The sequence below is a fragment of the Eretmochelys imbricata genome, chromosome 2, assembly GCF_965152235.1.
Source record: "Eretmochelys imbricata isolate rEreImb1 chromosome 2, rEreImb1.hap1, whole genome shotgun sequence".
NCBI lineage: Eukaryota > Metazoa > Chordata > Testudines > Cheloniidae > Eretmochelys > Eretmochelys imbricata.
The window spans coordinates 222,856,052-222,875,048 of NC_135573.1; the positions used below are offsets into that span (position 1 = coordinate 222,856,052).

General features: G+C 37.7%; 1 protein-coding gene across 1 annotated transcript in view; it reads left to right on the forward strand.

Moving 5' to 3' along the window:
- The window catches only part of CALCR (calcitonin receptor), a gene marked incomplete at its 5' end in the record, with an annotated part of 117,388 nt that overhangs the window by 15,529 nt on the left and 82,862 nt on the right, over positions 1 to 18,997 (forward strand). The window contains 2 exons of the mRNA XM_077808749.1: positions 3,667 to 3,777; positions 15,102 to 15,214. Of these exons, the coding sequence (XP_077664875.1) occupies positions 3,667 to 3,777; positions 15,102 to 15,214 (224 nt within the window). The remainder of the gene's footprint in view (positions 1 to 3,666; positions 3,778 to 15,101; positions 15,215 to 18,997) is intronic.

Consider the following 18,997-nt stretch of genomic DNA (forward strand, 5'->3'; position numbering starts at 1 on the left):
AGGATATTACTGAGCTCTGTGAGATTTGACATTTAGATGTTCAAGGTCTGATCTAAAGTGTATTGAAGTCAGTGGAAAGGCTCCCATTGACTTCAATGGGCATAGGATTTAGGTCCATAATGAGAACTTCCATAGTTATAAGACAGGATAAACCAGTCATTAAGGGATATAAGCCCTTATGTGTCAGGGCAAAAGCAAAACTCTAATTGCTGGGCTTTAGGGGGAAAAAATCCGTTATGGGCAGCTTATTCTATTAGACCCGAGTTCTGCAAACCTGTATAGATTCACTTGTATAAAAAGTTCCATTGGCTTCAGTGGGATTTGTTGTGTGAGTAAAGTTACACAAGTGCTTAAGGATTTGCAGGATCAGCGACTAATTTCCACTGCAGGACTTCTTGCAATTTCCTCTGCTGCTGCTCTACCGCAGACAGGAGATGGATGCTGGTCTAGTGCAGTGTGGCAACTCCTATGTGCCGCTGACTGACAGCTAGACTGAAGTTGTCATTTGATTCAGCTGGGTTTGATACAAGATATGGGTTTTTTTATTTCTTATGATGATGAGAATAACTGAGATGATTTCAACATGTATGAAATGATTTTTTTCCAGTTTGGTTCTATGAAGAAAAATCTATATGAAAAAAGACCTTTACCCCTCACTCCAATCCTTTAGACCTCAAAAAAAGGCCTGGAGCAGCATAAAGAGGCTCTAAATACCCTGTCAGCAGATTGCCCTGGTTCAGGAATTGCAGAAGTCAGCTATAATGCTGTCTTCTGAGGAGAGGATCCCTTGGTTTAGTGGATGTATCAGGAGCAGGGCTTCAGCATGCAAAGCTGCAGCAATTCCATGCACCCTACAGCCCATAGGGCAACCCAGAGAGACTGCCATAACTTAGACCCCAAGGCTTTATACTTCAGGAGCCTCTCCAGCCTTTGAAGGAGCCCAGGACTGGGAGGGCACACAAGTGACTTAAAGCCGCCATAGTCTGCCTTCAAGTTGCAGCACAGAATCTCAATCTAAGTGATTTCAAGAGAAGCATTTCCCCCACCCCTCCTTCATTTTCAAAATTGTATTATTCCTGGGCCAGTTATAATTCATTATTCTCTTCTGATTGTCACTTTTCTATTTTATCACTTAGATGTGCATATCTGATATGTCCAGTGAAAAAAAATTGTCTTGTTGTTTTCCTTGAAGGAAAGGCTGCATAGTGTATTGAAAAACATCAGTGGTTTTTTTTTTCATTTCAAGGCATGACAAATGTTTTAAAAATTAAAATCAAAGCCTCCTATACAGCCCAGACTGCAGTGCCTTTCAGAAATGTGTTTGAATTGCACTGTGCTTTTGCTATTTTTCTCTGCTTTTGATTTTACCAACTAATTCCTCAAACTCATGCAAATATATTTCAAACCCTTGGAGAAGGGCAGTCAAGTGCTTTACGGAAAGAAACATAACTAACTGAGGGTATGTACTTCTATCCCACACTGAGGTAACATCATGGTTTGTTAATAACCTGAACAAGTAGTTCATTATCAACACAGATGTGCTGGAGAAAAATAAAAATACATGGATTCTTAGATAATAAGAAAACAAGTGATCCTAAAAAGAAAAATTGCACGGTAAATTTCAGCTGAAACATTAAATTTGAAAGCGTCCATTTTTAGACAACAGATCTACTGACTTAAAATATCTACTATGGGTATAGTTTCTTCAGTAGCTCAGTCATCTATTAAAATCTTTTTCCATCTGTTATAAATGCTGTCACTTTCTTTAAGAAGATTTGCTTCCATTGGGAGAGAGATTCAAATGCACAATCACAATTAGACGCCCAAATCCCGTTAATTTCTAGTGTCGGTTAGGAGCCTAACTGCCATTTGTGCCTTTCAAAATCTCCCCCACCAACCATCAAAGAATTTTGAAAATTCATGTTACCCCCGATCACCACAGTCAATGACTCCATGTCCATTGACTTCAGTAGGTGTTGCAGAGGGCCATGGCAGTGAATGTTCTTTCTCCTGCGTAATCTGATTTTAAAATTAAAAATACTTCCAGAGCTTAGATTTTTAATTGCATTTGTTTCTAAACCTGCAGCTAGTGGCAGATTTATGTCACAGCATTCAAAACTGTGGTGTCATTTGTTACGCTATCAATCTGTGAACTCAGTGTAACAGGCTGTAAACTAGTTCTGATTTAACAATTAGAAGAGGGAAGTCAGGACTCAGTTGTGCCCAGACCAGAGTGGGTAGATAAGTATGGTGGGGAAAAGGGCTAAGGAATCTTCCCCACCCACTTCTGCTCCATTTCAGGGGCTGGGCATAACCCCATTAGGGAGCTTAGGCAGTGCTACCTCCTTATGCGCTAACAAGTGGTACTTGCCCAAGACAGGATTATAGCTCGGCTCTCCCAGGACTGCATCAAGCAGTGGGGCTAGCCTGATATGGGGAGGAATGTGTAATACAGCAGAGGAAGGGTGGCAGAGCTGTAATCTGCATCCCCCAGGATCCTTTGGGAGGAAATCTGAATAAGGCACCGCTCCTGCACTGCACACAAGGGCAGGGATTTGCCTATATGCATCATATTGCAGGACCTGGGTATGTGTCTGCAACCTCTGCATCATGGGTAGGGCATCTGTTTTTTCTGAGTTTATTAATTTCTTAGGGGGGGGGGTGTATTTTTAGCAATTTTTGAATTGTATGTAGATGTCCAAAAATTGGAGGGAGGGGGATGTTCAGGACTTTCTCTTTGCATATATTGTCATGAATAATCTCTTTAATGTTCCTTAGTGTGCTTTAAAGTACTATTGTTTCAAACAGCACTACAGTAAAGTGCACTAGGAAATCTTTAGTGGACACCTGCAGGGTCTACACAGACCAGTTCATGCACCCCACATTAATGTGGTTTAGAAGTCACACCCTGGTAGTCCACATTACAGCAATAATGCAAACAGATGGACATCGTACCAAAAGGACTGAAGGTAAAAATGCAAACACATTACAGCTCTATGTAGACAAGCCCTTAGATACCATTTCTGGTGTTTTATCCGGTGTTTATTGGCTAAGTACCAATTTTATTTTCTGTTTGCTTGTTTGTATTGGAGCTTTTGTTGATGTCTGTTGGTTAAAACCTAAGATCAGAAGCCCTAATCATGGGCTCTGACATAAAAGCCACAGTTTTTCCATTAGTGTTTAATATAGAAACCTACATATTCAAAAGTGGCCTTTAACTGGGCATGCCTCTAAATTTTTAAAATTCCAGCTTTACACAATCAGGGCCTGATTTTCAAAGGTGTTGAAAAACTGAAGGTACATGTACTACGCATGTGACTAAATCCCCAAATCAGTTAAGCACTTTAGCGTGTGCTTAAATGCTTTGCTGAATATGAATGGATTGCTGAACTGGCACTTTTGGTTTTGCGGGATAAGGCCCTATATTGGAAGTTCTTTTCAATTGGCGAAAAAGCATCACTTTTCAACAAGAAGGACACCACCAGCAATGGCAGTCAGACATTAAGACTTACATTTGAATGCAATTCAATGTGTAGCAATAATTTTATTTTGCTGCATGAAGAACTCTGTACTGTGCAACAAGTGGACAGTGGAGGAATAGAACAGAGTGGGTTAAGTGTGATCGGTTTTTTAAAATGAATTATCACATTCTTCCTAAATGACTAGGTCTGTTCTGCAACCGAACTTGGGATGGATGGTTGTGCTGGGATGACACACCTGCTGGAAGAGTCACTGCTCAGAATTGTCCAGATTATTTTCCAGACTTTGATCCAACTGGTAGAGTATTTCCTTTCATCTTTTATCTTTAGTAAGAAAGTCTTTGGAGTCTTCATGTTGTTGAAAATTCACATGTTTCTAATGGTTTTTACAGCATTGTGAAATCTCAGAGACTCTTAAATGAAAATGTACCCAGTTCTATAATCATCTCGGGGTGTTTTCTTACTCTTAAGTTATAGCATACATTCATTTCACTTATAGAACATGTTCGTTTGACATCTCTGAAATCAATTATATGAAAGTTTTGCTGGATAATTTTAATATTTGCCTGCAGTTATAGTTATCCCATTTTAGATACTCTGAGCTGAGCAGCAGATGTTAAGTCTAGTGCTGTTGTCTTCATAAAATAAATATTTCTGGGTATTCCTTTCTACAGTTTCTACTGGCAAAGACAGTTTTACAAAGCCTGTGGAAGAACAGAATCAGAATCAACTTTTATTATACTACAGAGTCCTAGTGCAGATTGTTTGTTGAATTATTCATAGAAATAACTTGTAGCCAAAGAGATTGAGAGAATGTGTGGTTCCAAAACATTTTTGAGAGGTTTCAGTAGAAAATAGAAACACTGATAAATATATAAGTGTGGGGAGATATCTGATCTGAGCAATGAATGTGTAACTAGGAATTTAGATAAGGGTTCAACTCCACTAATTTGGCATTATTTGAAGGAAGACACAATTTTGTTCTAAATTCTAATGATATTTAACCAGGAGAATTACTTTATGCCTCGTAGTGCTATGGAACTTTGGATAACCCTCCGGCAAAGTGTGCCATTCACGGATTAAAAAATAATGTGAACAAACATTTTATTAGCTGTATAATTCTAAATATTAACAGTCATATATAATGAGGCTTCAGCAATATTTACTCTAGTAAGTATCATTTGAATGTAAATGAATAGACTAATACATACTAAAAAATTAATGCCTTAAATCCCCAGTGCTACTGCCTGGAGTCAGAATTAGTTCTTTATTACATGCAGTGAATTTATTGCACATTTAGAAACATAAGAAATGCCACCCTGGGTCAGACTCAAGGTCCACTGATTATTATTTATTTGTTTATTTGTATTATCATGCTGCATTGGAGCCCCAGTCAGGGACCAAGGCCCAACCTTGTTAGGTGCTGTACAAACACACACAAAAAGACAGTCCCTGACCCAGAGAGTTTACAATCCAAGTCCACGCTGCTGTCTCTGACAGTTGCCAGCATCAGATGTTTTGGAGGAAGGTGTAAGAACCCTGTGCAGGTAGAGCTGAGATAATCTGCCCCCCACCACCCACATTAGGTCTCATCTTGGTCTCTACTCGTTAAAGGTTGGGTTAATCCTGAAGTTCAAGGTTTAATAACCCTTTCAAAATTATTGCAATTAATTATGATAACTCTGGATATTCTTGATATCCATATAACTATCAAACCCCTTTTTGAGTCTTGTTCAGATTTAAGTTTCAATGACTTCTTGGGGTAGTGAGTTCCACAGTTTAACCACACATTATGTGGAAAAATATTTAATTTTATTGGTTTTGAATTTCCCACCTTTTAATTTCAGTGAATGTCCCCTTTTTATCAAACAGTCAACACAAGTTCCCAATCTAGCTTCTCTAGGCAATTCATCATTTATATTCTTTTTACCATGTCCCCTCTTATTCATCTCCTTTCTAAGGTAAACACGCTAATTTTTTCAATCTCATTTTTAGGGACTAGGATGAAATCCAATATTTTCCTCTTGAAAAAAATCGGCATTTTGGCACAGTTGCCTTGAGAAGAATTTATTCAGAGATTCCAGTCAGGATAGATGAATGCCTTCTGCCTAATTTTGAACCCCGTTGCACCTCATTGTTTAACCAGTCAGTATACTTAAGCTCATTTCCAGCTGTGCTCCAACTGACTGATTTGGAACTCCATCAGACACAGAATTCCAGAGCTTAAAAGCATAGTTGCAGAATATAAACTTATCTCACATGGTTCATCGCTATTTACACAACACCCTTCTCCTGTAATTTTAATTATAAATTTAATCTTGTGGGAGGTCTATGTTTTTTGTTGAAGATGCTTGTCAGAAAGAACAGTTGTCACTTGTTCTTCATTTACATTTTGATATTGCCCCTGTACATAACATTTTAATTTTGTAGTGTAGCTGCTACAGTAATATTTCTATTGTAATCATCTTCAGTAAAAAAATTCTTCTCCCCTCCCCCCCCCACACCTTCCGATTATTATATGGTCAGCAGCTGCAATTTCAATTCGTTTTCCTTTTTGTAATTATCACATTTTCTTAAAAGAAGAACTGTCATGCATCATGAATCCCTTTGATCAAGAAGATTCATTTTTGTGCCACAACCATTAGATTTTCTTTTGACACTTTCCACCCCCAAATACATGCTCCATTTACTAAGAGTCTGCTGTTACCATTGCTTCCATGGTTTTTATGGGAAACCAACAAAAAACAATCCTGTTTCATCTCTATTCCATATGCTCTTGGACTGATAGCAAAAACAGATCTTGGACAGTTTAGAATTCACAAAAGTCTCCCCATAGACATCAACAGCCTCATCACACTGTATTTGGATGATTATAGAGTAATGCTTTTTCCAGCTCTCAAGCCATCTGTTGCTAGTTTGAAAATCATGCTTTCCCACCTGGTTTGCTGTCTCCAATGTCTTGTTTTGTACTTATGGTCCCTGTTACAACAACATTATTCTATCTAATAGTTTAAACCACTCATATAGACATGGCTACATTCAGTCACAATGAGTAGTACTTTACTCCACGATTTGTCCCTTTGATTTCAGTGGAGCACCTGGCACAATAAGGTACTAATCAACATGAATAAAAGTGGCAGAATTCGGCCAACACTGTTTCAGTGCTATGAAGAAGGATGTTGATAAATTGCAGAGGGCTCAAAGAAAAGCTATGAGAATGATTAAAGGATTAGAAGACCCCCTGTACAGTCATAGACTCAAAGAGCTCAATCTATATAGCTTAACCAAGAGACTGTTAAGGGATGACTTGATTACAAGCTATAAGTATCTACATGGGGAACAATATTTAATAATGGACTCTTCAGTCTAGCTGAGAAAGGTATAACACAATCCAATGGCTGGAAGCTGAAGCTTGACAAATTGAGACTGGCAATAAGGCATACATTTTTAAAGGTGAGAGTAATTCACCATTGGAAAAATTTACCAAGGGTTATGGTGGATTCATCACGGACAATTTTTAAATCAAGGTGGGATGTTTTTCTAAAAGATATGCTCTCTGAATTATTTTGGGGAGTTCTATGGTCTGTGTTATACAGGAGGTCACACTAGATGATGACAGTGGTCCCTTCGGACCTAAGTATCTCTGAATTATAGTAATTTTAGTGTCTGTTGTTAGCACAGTGAACAGCTTCTAATTAGTGGGATCTGTTTACAACTACAAGGGGGGAAATCCCTGTTTTGCAATTTTCCTGCTAATCTTACTGCTGTAATGTTCATGGATGACATTTATTGTCTTTCATATTCCACACTTTTCATTTAGCATCTTTCTCTGCTTCTTTGTTAGCTCGTTAGTCTGGATCTTTGTCAATTGCCACTTTTTCCCTGACACAGTGACCAGTTCATCTTCTTTGTTCATCTTCTTTCGGCTCAGCTGGAGTAACTTTCTTCCTATCAGGTACCATAGAATAATTTACAGGTGCTGCACAAGCCAGCATGTGGTCAGAAGTTTGTTTCACAGGTGGCTGCTCTTGACATGAGGAATTAAAAACATATGAGGGAGACAGGAAGTCTTGTGGTGACTAGAATCTTGCAGCTGCTAAGGGAGGGAACTGGAGGGGACAAAAGCACAGGTTGAACTGTACTGATAAATTGTGTTCAGGTTTGAATTGCAAGTAATTACTTGCAACAAGGATTTGTTACTGGTCAATACAACACACTAGATTTTCAGATTTTTGTTGAGGAAAAAAGAAGTCTTCCTAGTGAATGACAGTTTTACTGGGAAAAAACAGCAACATAGTCAAATTTTCCTTTCTTTAAGGCTCCAATCCCGCAAACCACTTAAGCATGTGCTTCCCTTTAAGCACATGTGGAATCCCATTGACTTCAAAAAGCATGGTCTTTAGTGCTTTGCTGGATTGGGGCTTCAGGGAGGTTTGCAATGTATCATATAATAAATCACTGACAACTAAGTTACCTCAAGTTCCTTAATTTTCTTCTTGCCTAACATCCATGTGCAGCTTTGAATACTAGGACAAACAATCCAAGAATAAAATATGCTGTGCAGCTTTCTTTTTGGACTTTGCTACTTTCTGCATTCATAATTTGAAAAATGAAATAGGATCTGGTGATCATACATAGTCTGACCATAAGCATTTGGTCATCTGCTTCTGTGTACATTATATACACAAACTACTCAAATCCAACCTCACAGTGACACTTAACTAGACTTAGCAGGATTCGATCTTTATCGGTAAATGTCGATAAATGTCAGTTTCACCATACACACACATAATGACAAAAAATATTTCCATCAATATTAACAGAAATGTACAGATTGGTAAAGTAAGAAAAATGCTGTTTGAGAACTTCTTAGAGTTTGATTTAAGGATAAAATTTTGACGTGATTTTGACAGTTTGTGATTTAACATTTATAAAGCTTTAGTTTTTTGAATCTCACCATCCGCTGTCATTAGATTATTATTGTCTGACTTCCCGTAATTTCCTGCAACTGTGAAAATTTAAATCAAGAACAATACAAAAAATGCTTAAACCCATAATTTTGCACAAGTGTGGAAAAGTAAATAGATAAAAATTAAAAAATGCTTAAAAATTAACACTGATATTTTCTGTTGAAACTATAAAAAAAAAAAACAATGAATTGTGCCAAGCCTACACTTGATGTTGACAGCTAAGGGAAACAGTGTAAAAAACAAATAAGATGAGACCGTACTCTGGAGAGAATGGCCTAGGAACACACAGAGAGAGCACCAATGTACCCCGGCATTCAGTTGATTATTTTTCTGCCACAGCCTCAGCTCGTGTAAATTGATATAGTTCCATTTGTTTCAGTAAAGCTATGCCAGTTTACAGCAGCTGAGAATGTGCTTCATAGATTTTAAATCCAGAAGGGATCATTATGATCATTTAGTCTGACCAATCTCCTACAGTTTTCTGTATCTCCTTCCCCATGACACTACTCATTTCCTTTGCTCTTTACTGGACATATTTTTTTAAAAAATATCCAAGCCTCTATAAACTTTCAATTCTGCCCTGCTCAGTACAAAATTACTTCTTCTTATTGCAATCTCTTTCTCACATGGAACATTTTGTGCAAAATGATAATCCTTGAATACTTCACGCAGTTCTGGTTGCCCCCATCTCAAAAAAGATATATTAGAATTGGGAAAAGTGCAGACAAGGGCAAAAAAATGATTAGGTAGATGTAATAGCTTCCATACAAGGAGAGAATAAAAAGACTGGGACTGTTTAGTTTAAAGAAAAGAGATGACTAAGGGGGGATATGAGAGAGGGCTATAAAAGCAGAAAGGGAATAAGGACATGTTATTTACCCCTTTACGTAACGCAAGAACCAGGGTCCACATAATGAAATTAATAGGCAGCAGGTTTAAAACAAACATAAGGAAGTACTTCTTCACACAATGCACAGTCAACCTGTGGGACTTGCTGCCATGGGATGTTGTGAAGGCCAAATATAACGGGGTCCAAAAAAAGAATTAGATGAGTTCACAGAGATTAGTTCCATTAATGGCTATTAGCCAAGATAGCCACGGGTGCAACCCCATGCTCTGCACGTCCCTAAACCTCTGTCTGCCAGAACTGGGATTGGATGACAAGAGATGGATCACTGGATAATTTCCCTGTTTTCTTCATTCCCTCTGAAGCATCTGGCGCTGGCCACTGTTGGAAGACAGCATACTAGCCTAGGTAGACCATTGGTAGGATTCAGTATGGCCATTCTTATGTTCTTACAAAGCAATCTGTCAGGAAAACATCCTGAGACAAATTGATCATTGTTTCAACTCCACTAACTACAATAGCTGCATTGGCTCATCCCCTATATCTTGGAGTAGTGCTTTCTAAAGTGCTGTGTTTTTGGTTGATATTTTTAGGTGCAAATTTTTTATGCATTGGGTCAGATTAGTCCTTTGTGTAATCCTTTTCGAATCAGTGGAGTCAAAACAGGAATGAATGTGGTCTATTATGTAGATTTTTACTATTGGTAACAGAAGTGCTAATAAGGTAAAAGACCAAATATATCACTAGCATAATTGACTGATGATAATGGCTTACACCAGGGAGGAATTTGGCCCAATTTTATCACATAAGTAATACAGGAAACTGCCCGTGCAAAGTACATTATGACATCTATCATTTATAACATGTTGCAAAATTAGTTTTGTGTATTTGAAAAAGTCTTTTTTCTTGACAAGCAGAATATTTTCTCCCTACCCATCTGTAGCAAGACTGCTTCTTTATCCTTTATTAGCTTGTCTGAATTGTACAGAATAGTACACGAGTTGTGTGTATATAAAATTCATCAACTTAATTTGGCTTGGATATCTGCAGGCTGTTTCCCTATTAAAAAATAAAGTTAAAAAATAATATGTTACAAAAACAAAACCTGCCCTAGCACTTAGGAAGTCTGTCTGGTTGAAGCAGGCAAGCATCTCCCAGAACCAAGTGTGTGCTTGGTTATCTTTACAAGCCTGTTTGGACACAAGGTACCATTTGATCATGCATTTTGTTGGTTTTGTTTCTGTCTTTGATTTCGTTTAATAAATCAGTCATTTTTCACTATCAAGATGAGCTCTTGGAGTAAAGTTTAAAAGAGTGCAGCAAAATATCACATTTACCCCTAACTTATTAGGGCACTTCATCCTCTTATATCAGGCCTCTATTTGACTTAATGAGTAAAGTTTAAATGCCATATCTATGTTACCGTAGTCCAAATATGTAAGGACAGCCTCAGTTTATATACATTTTGAGGTGACATCATTCTGTTCAGGGTTAAATTTAAAAAAAAAAAATCTATTGTTCCAGTTTAAATCTCTGTCTGCTCACCCTCAAGTCCTTCAGGGTCTTTTCTTTTCCTCCTCTCTCTCCTGTGCATTTCTGTTCCTCTTTTCATCCTGATGGACAGTTATAGTTTTGAATTAATTATTTATTTCCCCAAGGTACATAATATGCTTATATTATATATATTTTGGCTTAGCTTCTCGTGGACTTTTCTGATATTTTTTTTTATTATGATGACAACATTGGAGTTGAAGCTTTTATATGGGCTTCTGTGTGATATAAACATTTATCTGTTGAAATATTTTCTCTATAAATAATTTATTGGTGGACGTACATAAATCAGATGCTCTGTAGGGATATCAGCTATTCATCCATCTGTGGGGTGTGTAGAGTCAGTGAGGCAAAGCATGCATCACTTCTATCCAGAGAATGGCAAAAACAATCCAACTACTAGCATTTGCTGACATAAAAGAAAATGTTTAGTAGCAACAATCAAAAAATTTAAAAGCTCACAGAAGTCTGTTATCAGTGGAGTTGATCTAATAGTGAAAAAGCTGATCATTGAATAAAACTATCTAGTTTGTTTCACAGGGACTCATGGGGCAATATATTTGTGACCTGAAAATGACTTCTGGCTTACTCGTGAAAATGGTTATGAATCCTAAAAGCTTCATTAATTTTAGCATGAATAATTTTTCATACAAAACTATGTGTCTGATTGTTTATTGCTCCTTGTTAACTTGTTTAAAATATTTCAGTGCTCCAGTCCCAGAATATGAATGATGAATAGTCCAAATGAACAGTTCACAATCAAAACATCATATTTGCAATAATTCATATCATTTGAATGCTCCAAAGACCGCCACTTTTGTTTCCCCCTGTTGATACACAGATATAAATCTTATCCTTCCATCACACATTATTTTATTATTTTCAAAGCCCTCTGTTACTAGTACTTGTGTTGATTCAAAAAAGAAAAGACTAAGTATCCTGACCTCATAGCCCAATGCCTACTCTAGGACCGCTCTAGTCACATTGCCTTAAAAACAGCCAGCAGAACAGCTCAAAGCAAAGTCTGGGTTAAATGGCCACTACTTCATTTAAATCCAGAATAGTAGGTTTCAAACAGAAAGCAAATATTTGTACTGTGAGAGTCAGTATAGTGGGCACTGGGAAAGAGCATGATGCCCCAGGATGAGGCACCTGATTTATCATATAGGGGTGGGAGGCAACTCATATAAAACTGCTTCAAATGCTAATCTTCCCTAACATGATTGCTCTCTATAAATATATCAGAGGGATAAATACCGGAGAGGGAGAGGAATTATTTAAGCTCAGTACCAATGTGGACACAAGAACAAATGTATATAAACTGGCCATCGGGAAGTTTAGACTTGAAATTAGACGAAGGTTTCTAACCATCAGAGGAGTGAAGTTCTGGAATAGCCTTCCAAGGGAAGCAGTGGGGGCAAAAGACCTATCTGGCTTCACGATTAAACTCAATAAGTTTATGGAGGAGACGGTATGATGGGATAACATGATTTTGGCAATTAATTGATCTTCAACTATTCATGTCAAATAGTCCCAATGGCCTGTGATGGATGTTAGATGGGGTGAGATCTGAGTTACTACAGAGAATTCTTTCCTGGGTATCTGGCTGGTGAATCTTGCCCACATGCTAAGGGTTCAGCTGATCGCCATATTTGGGGTCGGGAAGGAATTTTCCTCCAGGGCAGATTGGAAGAGACCCTGGGGGTTTTTTGCCTTCCTCTGTAGCATGGGGCATGGGTCATTTGCTGGAGGATTCTCTGCACCTTGAAGTCTTTAAATCATGATTTGAGGACTTCAATAACTCAGACATAGGTGAGAGGTTTATTGCAGGCGTGGGTGGGTGGAGATTCTGTGGCCTTCATTGTGCAGGAGGTCAGACTAGATGATCATAATGGTCCCTTCTGACCTTAATATCTATGAGTCTATGATCCGACTACCACATCTCAGGTTTGTCACAGGCAGATGAGCTCCAAACCCGCTAGCCTGTCACTAATTATTTATAAACCGCCAACATCAGAGAGTGTTGCCAAAGAAAATTGCCCCTTGACTGATGATCTTTGCTCACTGCCTGGGAGTCAAACTTACTAAATGACTTATCAGAAAAAGAGACACACTGATCAACACACTAACATCACACACTGCACTTTCTGATGAGGGAGAGTGAATGAGAGAAATCAGAGGGCAGTAAGGGGATAGAGGAAAAAGCCACCAAACCAGGATCAACAATGTTTTTCTGGGCTAAATGGAAAGTACTAGACAGAAGATTACCCTCTGAACCTCAGAGCACAACTCAGACATCAGAATACAGAGATGGATGTTAGGAATGTTATGATCCATAGCATATCAGCAAAACTTTATACAGTGTGCAGTACCATAGAATAGTAGGTAAAACTCTGTACATTGTGTTCTGTAGTATAGTAACTGTTAATCTCTATTTATGACTGAAACTCATTCCAGCTTTAGATAATATCTGGCAATGAGTACAATGGGAAAGATGCTATGAATGCAGTCTAAGATTATCTAAGTTAAATTGATGGAAGGCTGAGATAATGTGTACTTTTCCTCTCTGTATTGCCTGTGCACGTACTGATTTTATACAATAGGCCCCCAGAGCTGTTGATCTGAAACTCGCAGCTATTTCAGGAGTGTTCTTTTTTGAAGCATGTAAAATGTACTATTTCCAAGTCTTCCAACTATTTCTAAATCATGCATGTGTCTGGTCATAGAAGGATAACACGCTCTATATAAATCTTTGTCTTGTCGGTGCATTCACTTGCTTTTTTCATTAGTATGTGGGGAAGGATAAATCTTAAGAATTAAAATAAATCACACAATATCAGAATTCAAGAAGAAAATTAATGCACAGAGTGAACAAAGTATGTATATGTGCAAATATTATTAATCTGTTCTGTAAAACTGTATTGATCGGAAATGTTGCTGATATGGCTATTGATCTAATACAACTACAAAGTTAGACGAGGTGAAAATTAAAATAACTTTTATGTTATTTTAAAAGAGTTCACCTCAGTCCCAGAAAACACCAGCCATTCACAGCTATGGCCCAAATCTGAGTTCTTGCTCAACCAGGCTTTCCATTGAGTCCCAGGTGAGTGAGGATTGAATATGGATGGCAGGATTTGGCCCAGATGTTGACATGTAATTCTCTGTATAGCACATTTTTACAAAACAATGCTGGACAGGGGTGCTGGAACAATTTTTATAATGGGGATGCTGAAAGCCATTGAATCAAACTGTGAATCCTATATGTAATGGAAACCACTTCAAGCCAAGGCTATGATGCTGGAGAATCAAGCTGGAGTGCTCAGCACTCAGTAGTTGAGACTATATACACATGTGAACAGGATCCCTACATGCAGTAAATTAACTAAACAGACACTGCTTGTCACCATTTCAAATGAAACTGAAGGTATGGACTGTTTCCTATAGCGTCTGTCCACCCTAGGTTTTTATAAATCACCAGGATATCTACTTGCTGAAGTTTTTTCACCAGTGGTGTGACCAATCTTAAAATCTCAATGCAGGCAAAACTCCCATTGACTTCAGTGAGTTTGGGGCTTAAAGAGAGAGAGTACAGAATTATCTCTCTCACGCGCATGCGCGCTCACACAAACACTGCCAGCACAGTGACTGCGTAGCCACTGCTGTGGCTCATGGGCTGTGACAGAAGACATTATTTGCTTTGTTCCCACTCCCCATTGCTTGTTGTACCCGTGTTTTTAGCCATATAGTTTATCAGCCTACTAGTCCCACCTGTGGCCTCACTGCACTGCCTTGGAGAGAGGAACTCCGTGTTGATCCATAAATTGCAAGGGGTAAAGATTCCCATTTATGGCTTCTCCAGAGTCAGATGCCCCTCACTCCCCTTTCTTGAAGCTCTGCTAACTATTTCAGTCCTTTTGTGCCTGTGTAATGGTGTCAGGCTCTTCCCTTAAAGGTCAGGTTTTCAGAAACTCCTTGCACCAACAAACTACATGCAAGCACAGTTGGGCATGAAAACTGAGAATGTGTGAACATACCAGGTTGTGCAAAGACAAGGTATGTGTGTGTTTGTGAATGAGCATCCAGGTGTGCTGGCATTGTTCAGTTAGCAGGTTTTGGCATTGCTCTCACACACAAACAATTTTCAGTTGCCTTTTCGTATTGAGTTATTGCATAATTTATTGCATCTAAATGAAGCTGGGATTTTTGTAATGTTCATGCACTAAAATAGTAACACTTGCATTTTGTTGACAGAAAGGGCTTCAAAATACTGTGATGAAACAGGAAATTGGTTCCGACATCCAGAGAGCAATCGGACTTGGTCCAACTATACACTGTGTAACTCCTTCACCTCTGAAAAATTGAAGGTAGGCTCTGATTAACATTTTAGTATTTTCTGAGACTGATATTGAGCTGGGCCAACAGCACATTATCTGTGATAAATTTATATGATCTAAAGTTTAGCCAGAATATCGCAGATTAGCTGGAGTCTTGACAATGTAAGAGATGATCCAATTACTTGGTTTTTTTGTGTGTACTGCCACTAAGGTATATGTTTTTATCAAGTATTTTAAATTATATATTGGCATGTGAATTCTGTGGGGAAAGGAGGTTGCTTCAGAATAAAAGCTTCTTAGATAATTATTATATTTCAGTGGACTATAGCTATCTTAGGCCCTTATCCTGGAAACCCTTGAATTTAATGTGGCTATTCACATGAGCACATTCATTTGTGTCAGTCTTTGCTGAAAGAGCAAACCCCCTGCAAGCCATGAATCAATGTGTTACTGTTGCTCTCTCCAAGAGATCATAGAGACACAGTAGATTCACTGTGCTTTTATGGTATATTGTGCCATGCCGGTTAGGACTTGTTTCTGAGAGATGCTGAGCACCTACAACTCCAATTAATTTCATTAGGAGTTGTGTGTGCTCCACAACAGTCAATTACTTATACTGTAGAACAGACTAGACGTAATTTTTCTGGAAACATTTAGACCTTGATCTTGTAAAGACGTGCACATGTCTGTTTATGCACGGTGAGTAGCTCCATTGAAGTCAGTGGGGTCACTCAGAATATGTAACGGTAAGCACATGCATAAATCTGCGGGGTGGGAGCACTATTTTGGATCATATACCCACTGTGAATTTGCCAAAAGAAATGGTAATCAAAATGGATACAGAACATGGGAAAAGCGAATACAGAAAATGGTACAATGATAAATTAAAAAAAAACTTAATTGTATTTTATTTGTATAAAACATTCAACCCAGAATTTTGTGGTCTCTAGCAAATCTATGGGTTGAAATGAATTATCAATGTCATTCAGTACATCAATGAGTTTTGAAATGTTTTTTGCTACTCTGACACTTTTTTTTACTTCGAATATTCATTTATGGTAGGTAAATATATATGGACCTACTTCAATGGCTCCTTCTATCCTGTCCATCAACGTGATCATCTGGTGATTTTTTTTCTCATTAAAAAAGCAGTTGGAAAACTAAATTACACAAAGGATTTCTAGTATGGTATAAAACCTTTCACCTATAGGGTACAGAACTAGTTCCAGTTTACCTAGGATGATAGGAACTAAACATTTTTACTATCTGAGTACAGTTTATTACCTTTCTAAAATGAGTTGGTCATCTCTCTCTATTTTATACTAGACAGATAGCAACATTATAGGATCTACTGTCTCCATAACTGACATAGTTAGCCAGATATGGAAAATATCCCATGCATGAAATAGTGACATAACTAAGCCAAGGAAAGGATTAGAGCTGATCAAACATAAGAACTTAGGAATGGCCATACTGAGTCAGACCAAAGGTCCATCTAGTCCAGTATCCTGTCTTCTGACAGTGGCCAATGGCTGGTGCCCCAGAGGGAATGAACAGAACAGGTAATCATCAAGTGTTCAATTCCCTGGTGTCCATTCCCAGCTTCTGGCAAACAAAGGCTAGGGACACTATCCCTGCCCATCCTGGCTAATAGCCATTAATGGACCTATTCTCCATGAATTTATCTAGTTCTTTTTTTGAACCCTGTTATAATCTTGTTATAAGCCTTCAAATATTTACTCTATACATTTCACATTTGTCCTCCTATTTGATAGTATTTTTTAAATTATTTACCCATCCCTAGAGCTGGGCTAATAACTAGATGAAGAGTTTGTGATCAATTAATATAACTAATTTTGTAATAATAATTTTAAATGACTATTATTTTTACTTATTTGCCCAGTGCTAGTGAAGATGCAGTTTAACGTTTCATTTGAAGTTACTGTGACAAGCAACTCCAGCTGTTGATGGTATTTCTTCTGGGCTAAATCTTAGCATGACTTTAAAAAACAAAACAAAACAAAAAACCCCCCACCTTTTCACAAGTAAAAGTCATTGCCCTGCATTCGAGCCCTTTGAAAATAAGTTGATACAAAGACACTGCTCAGCCAGAAAGTCCTACAAAGCTGCATACACTTAACTTTAAACATGTAACAATTCCACTGAAGTCAATGGCCCTACTTATGTGAGTAAAGTTAAATATGTGCATAAATTGTCTGCAGGATTAGGATGCTAACCTTGAGGAGAGAATTAAGAATACTGAACCAAAGGTGACACAAAAAGAGACAAGGACCAAGAAATGTGAGGAAAAGCTTTAAAAAATATAAACTTAGGGGTGCTTATCAAAATCAACACGTTTCTGAAATCTGAGTGGAGCCCCAGAAAACTTTGATTACAGTAAATAATTTATGACTCCTTGGAATTCGAGAAGGAAAAGAGCCAGACCCTCATTTGTTTTTGTTTTCTAAACAGCTACCTAAATGTCCGGTTATACTTAGTAACGGACCATTCTACAGTGTATTGGAAAGATCTATTGGACTGATCTGAGATGATTTTTCTTTACCATAAAGAACCATTGGTGTAAAATGTGCTAACCTATGTGTGACACAGACAATTACAGTAACAACTATTATAGTAATAGTAACAACTTGAGGTCCCAAAGGCATTGAATAAAAGGACTGTGAAAACGTCATTTTTCTAGATATTAGCACAATACCGACAGGCAAAAATGTAGTTCTGTTATCTATTAAGCATGCCTTCCAGAAGAAGAATTTTGAACATAATTCAGCCAAAGTGCAGATAAAATACAAAGGAAACTTTTGCATATGTTACGTCTTTCTGTATTTTCCATTTTATTTTTCTGCAGCAGGATCCCATCTCTATAGTTATGCCAAGTTGGCCGCTTACCTTTAATCCATATATTCCTAAACCAAGAGTGTGCTTAATTTATAAACTTCTATCCAGTATATACTGATAATCTCATTAGTATTGGAATAAGAGGTGTTATTTTCTAAGATTACCTTTAACAAAGTGTTCCTTCCAGTTAAGAAATGTTGAAAAAAGTTTCAGAGTAACAGCCGTGTTAGTCTGTATTTGCAAAAAGAAAAGGAGTACTTGTGGCACCTTAGAGACTAACCAATTTATTTGAGCATGAGCTTTCGTGAGCTACAGCTCACTTCATCGGATAGTGAGCTGTAGCTCACGAAAGCTCATGCTCAAATAAATTGGTTAGTCTCTAAGTGCCACAAGTACTCCTTTTCTTTTTGTTGAAAAAAGTGACCATCAAAAGTATTTCATTTAGTAGCATTCCATACTGAAGACATAAAGCTATATACAAAGCTTTATAAATCCTAAATGGGAGATGAGATAGAACAAGGTGGAGTTTTTAGGAATACAGAGTTACTAGAACAGTTCAACATATGTCCTGATTTAATAGGAGATACCAAATATTCTATATTTGTAGGATATAGCAGTTCATTAGTCTACACTGCAGAGGCTGTTACAGTTGTGCAGAGACACTATATGATGTATTATTTGACAGTCCAATGCATTCAGATTTACCTTCATTTCATTTTTAGAAATCTGCATTGAACAAACACACAGTATGCTTTTATGGTGTTATCACAAATGTTATTGCTGACTTTGAGGTAATGTGTTTAAAAATGCCTTCATAGCCCTAAAATGAATGTTTGACAGTTTGAACAGGTTTCAGTCTTTCAGGATAAACACACACAAACATACTTGGTACTTTCATTTGTATGTAAATACCCATAGTTCTTTTCCATTTTATAGCTGGTTCATAGCAATCTTGGT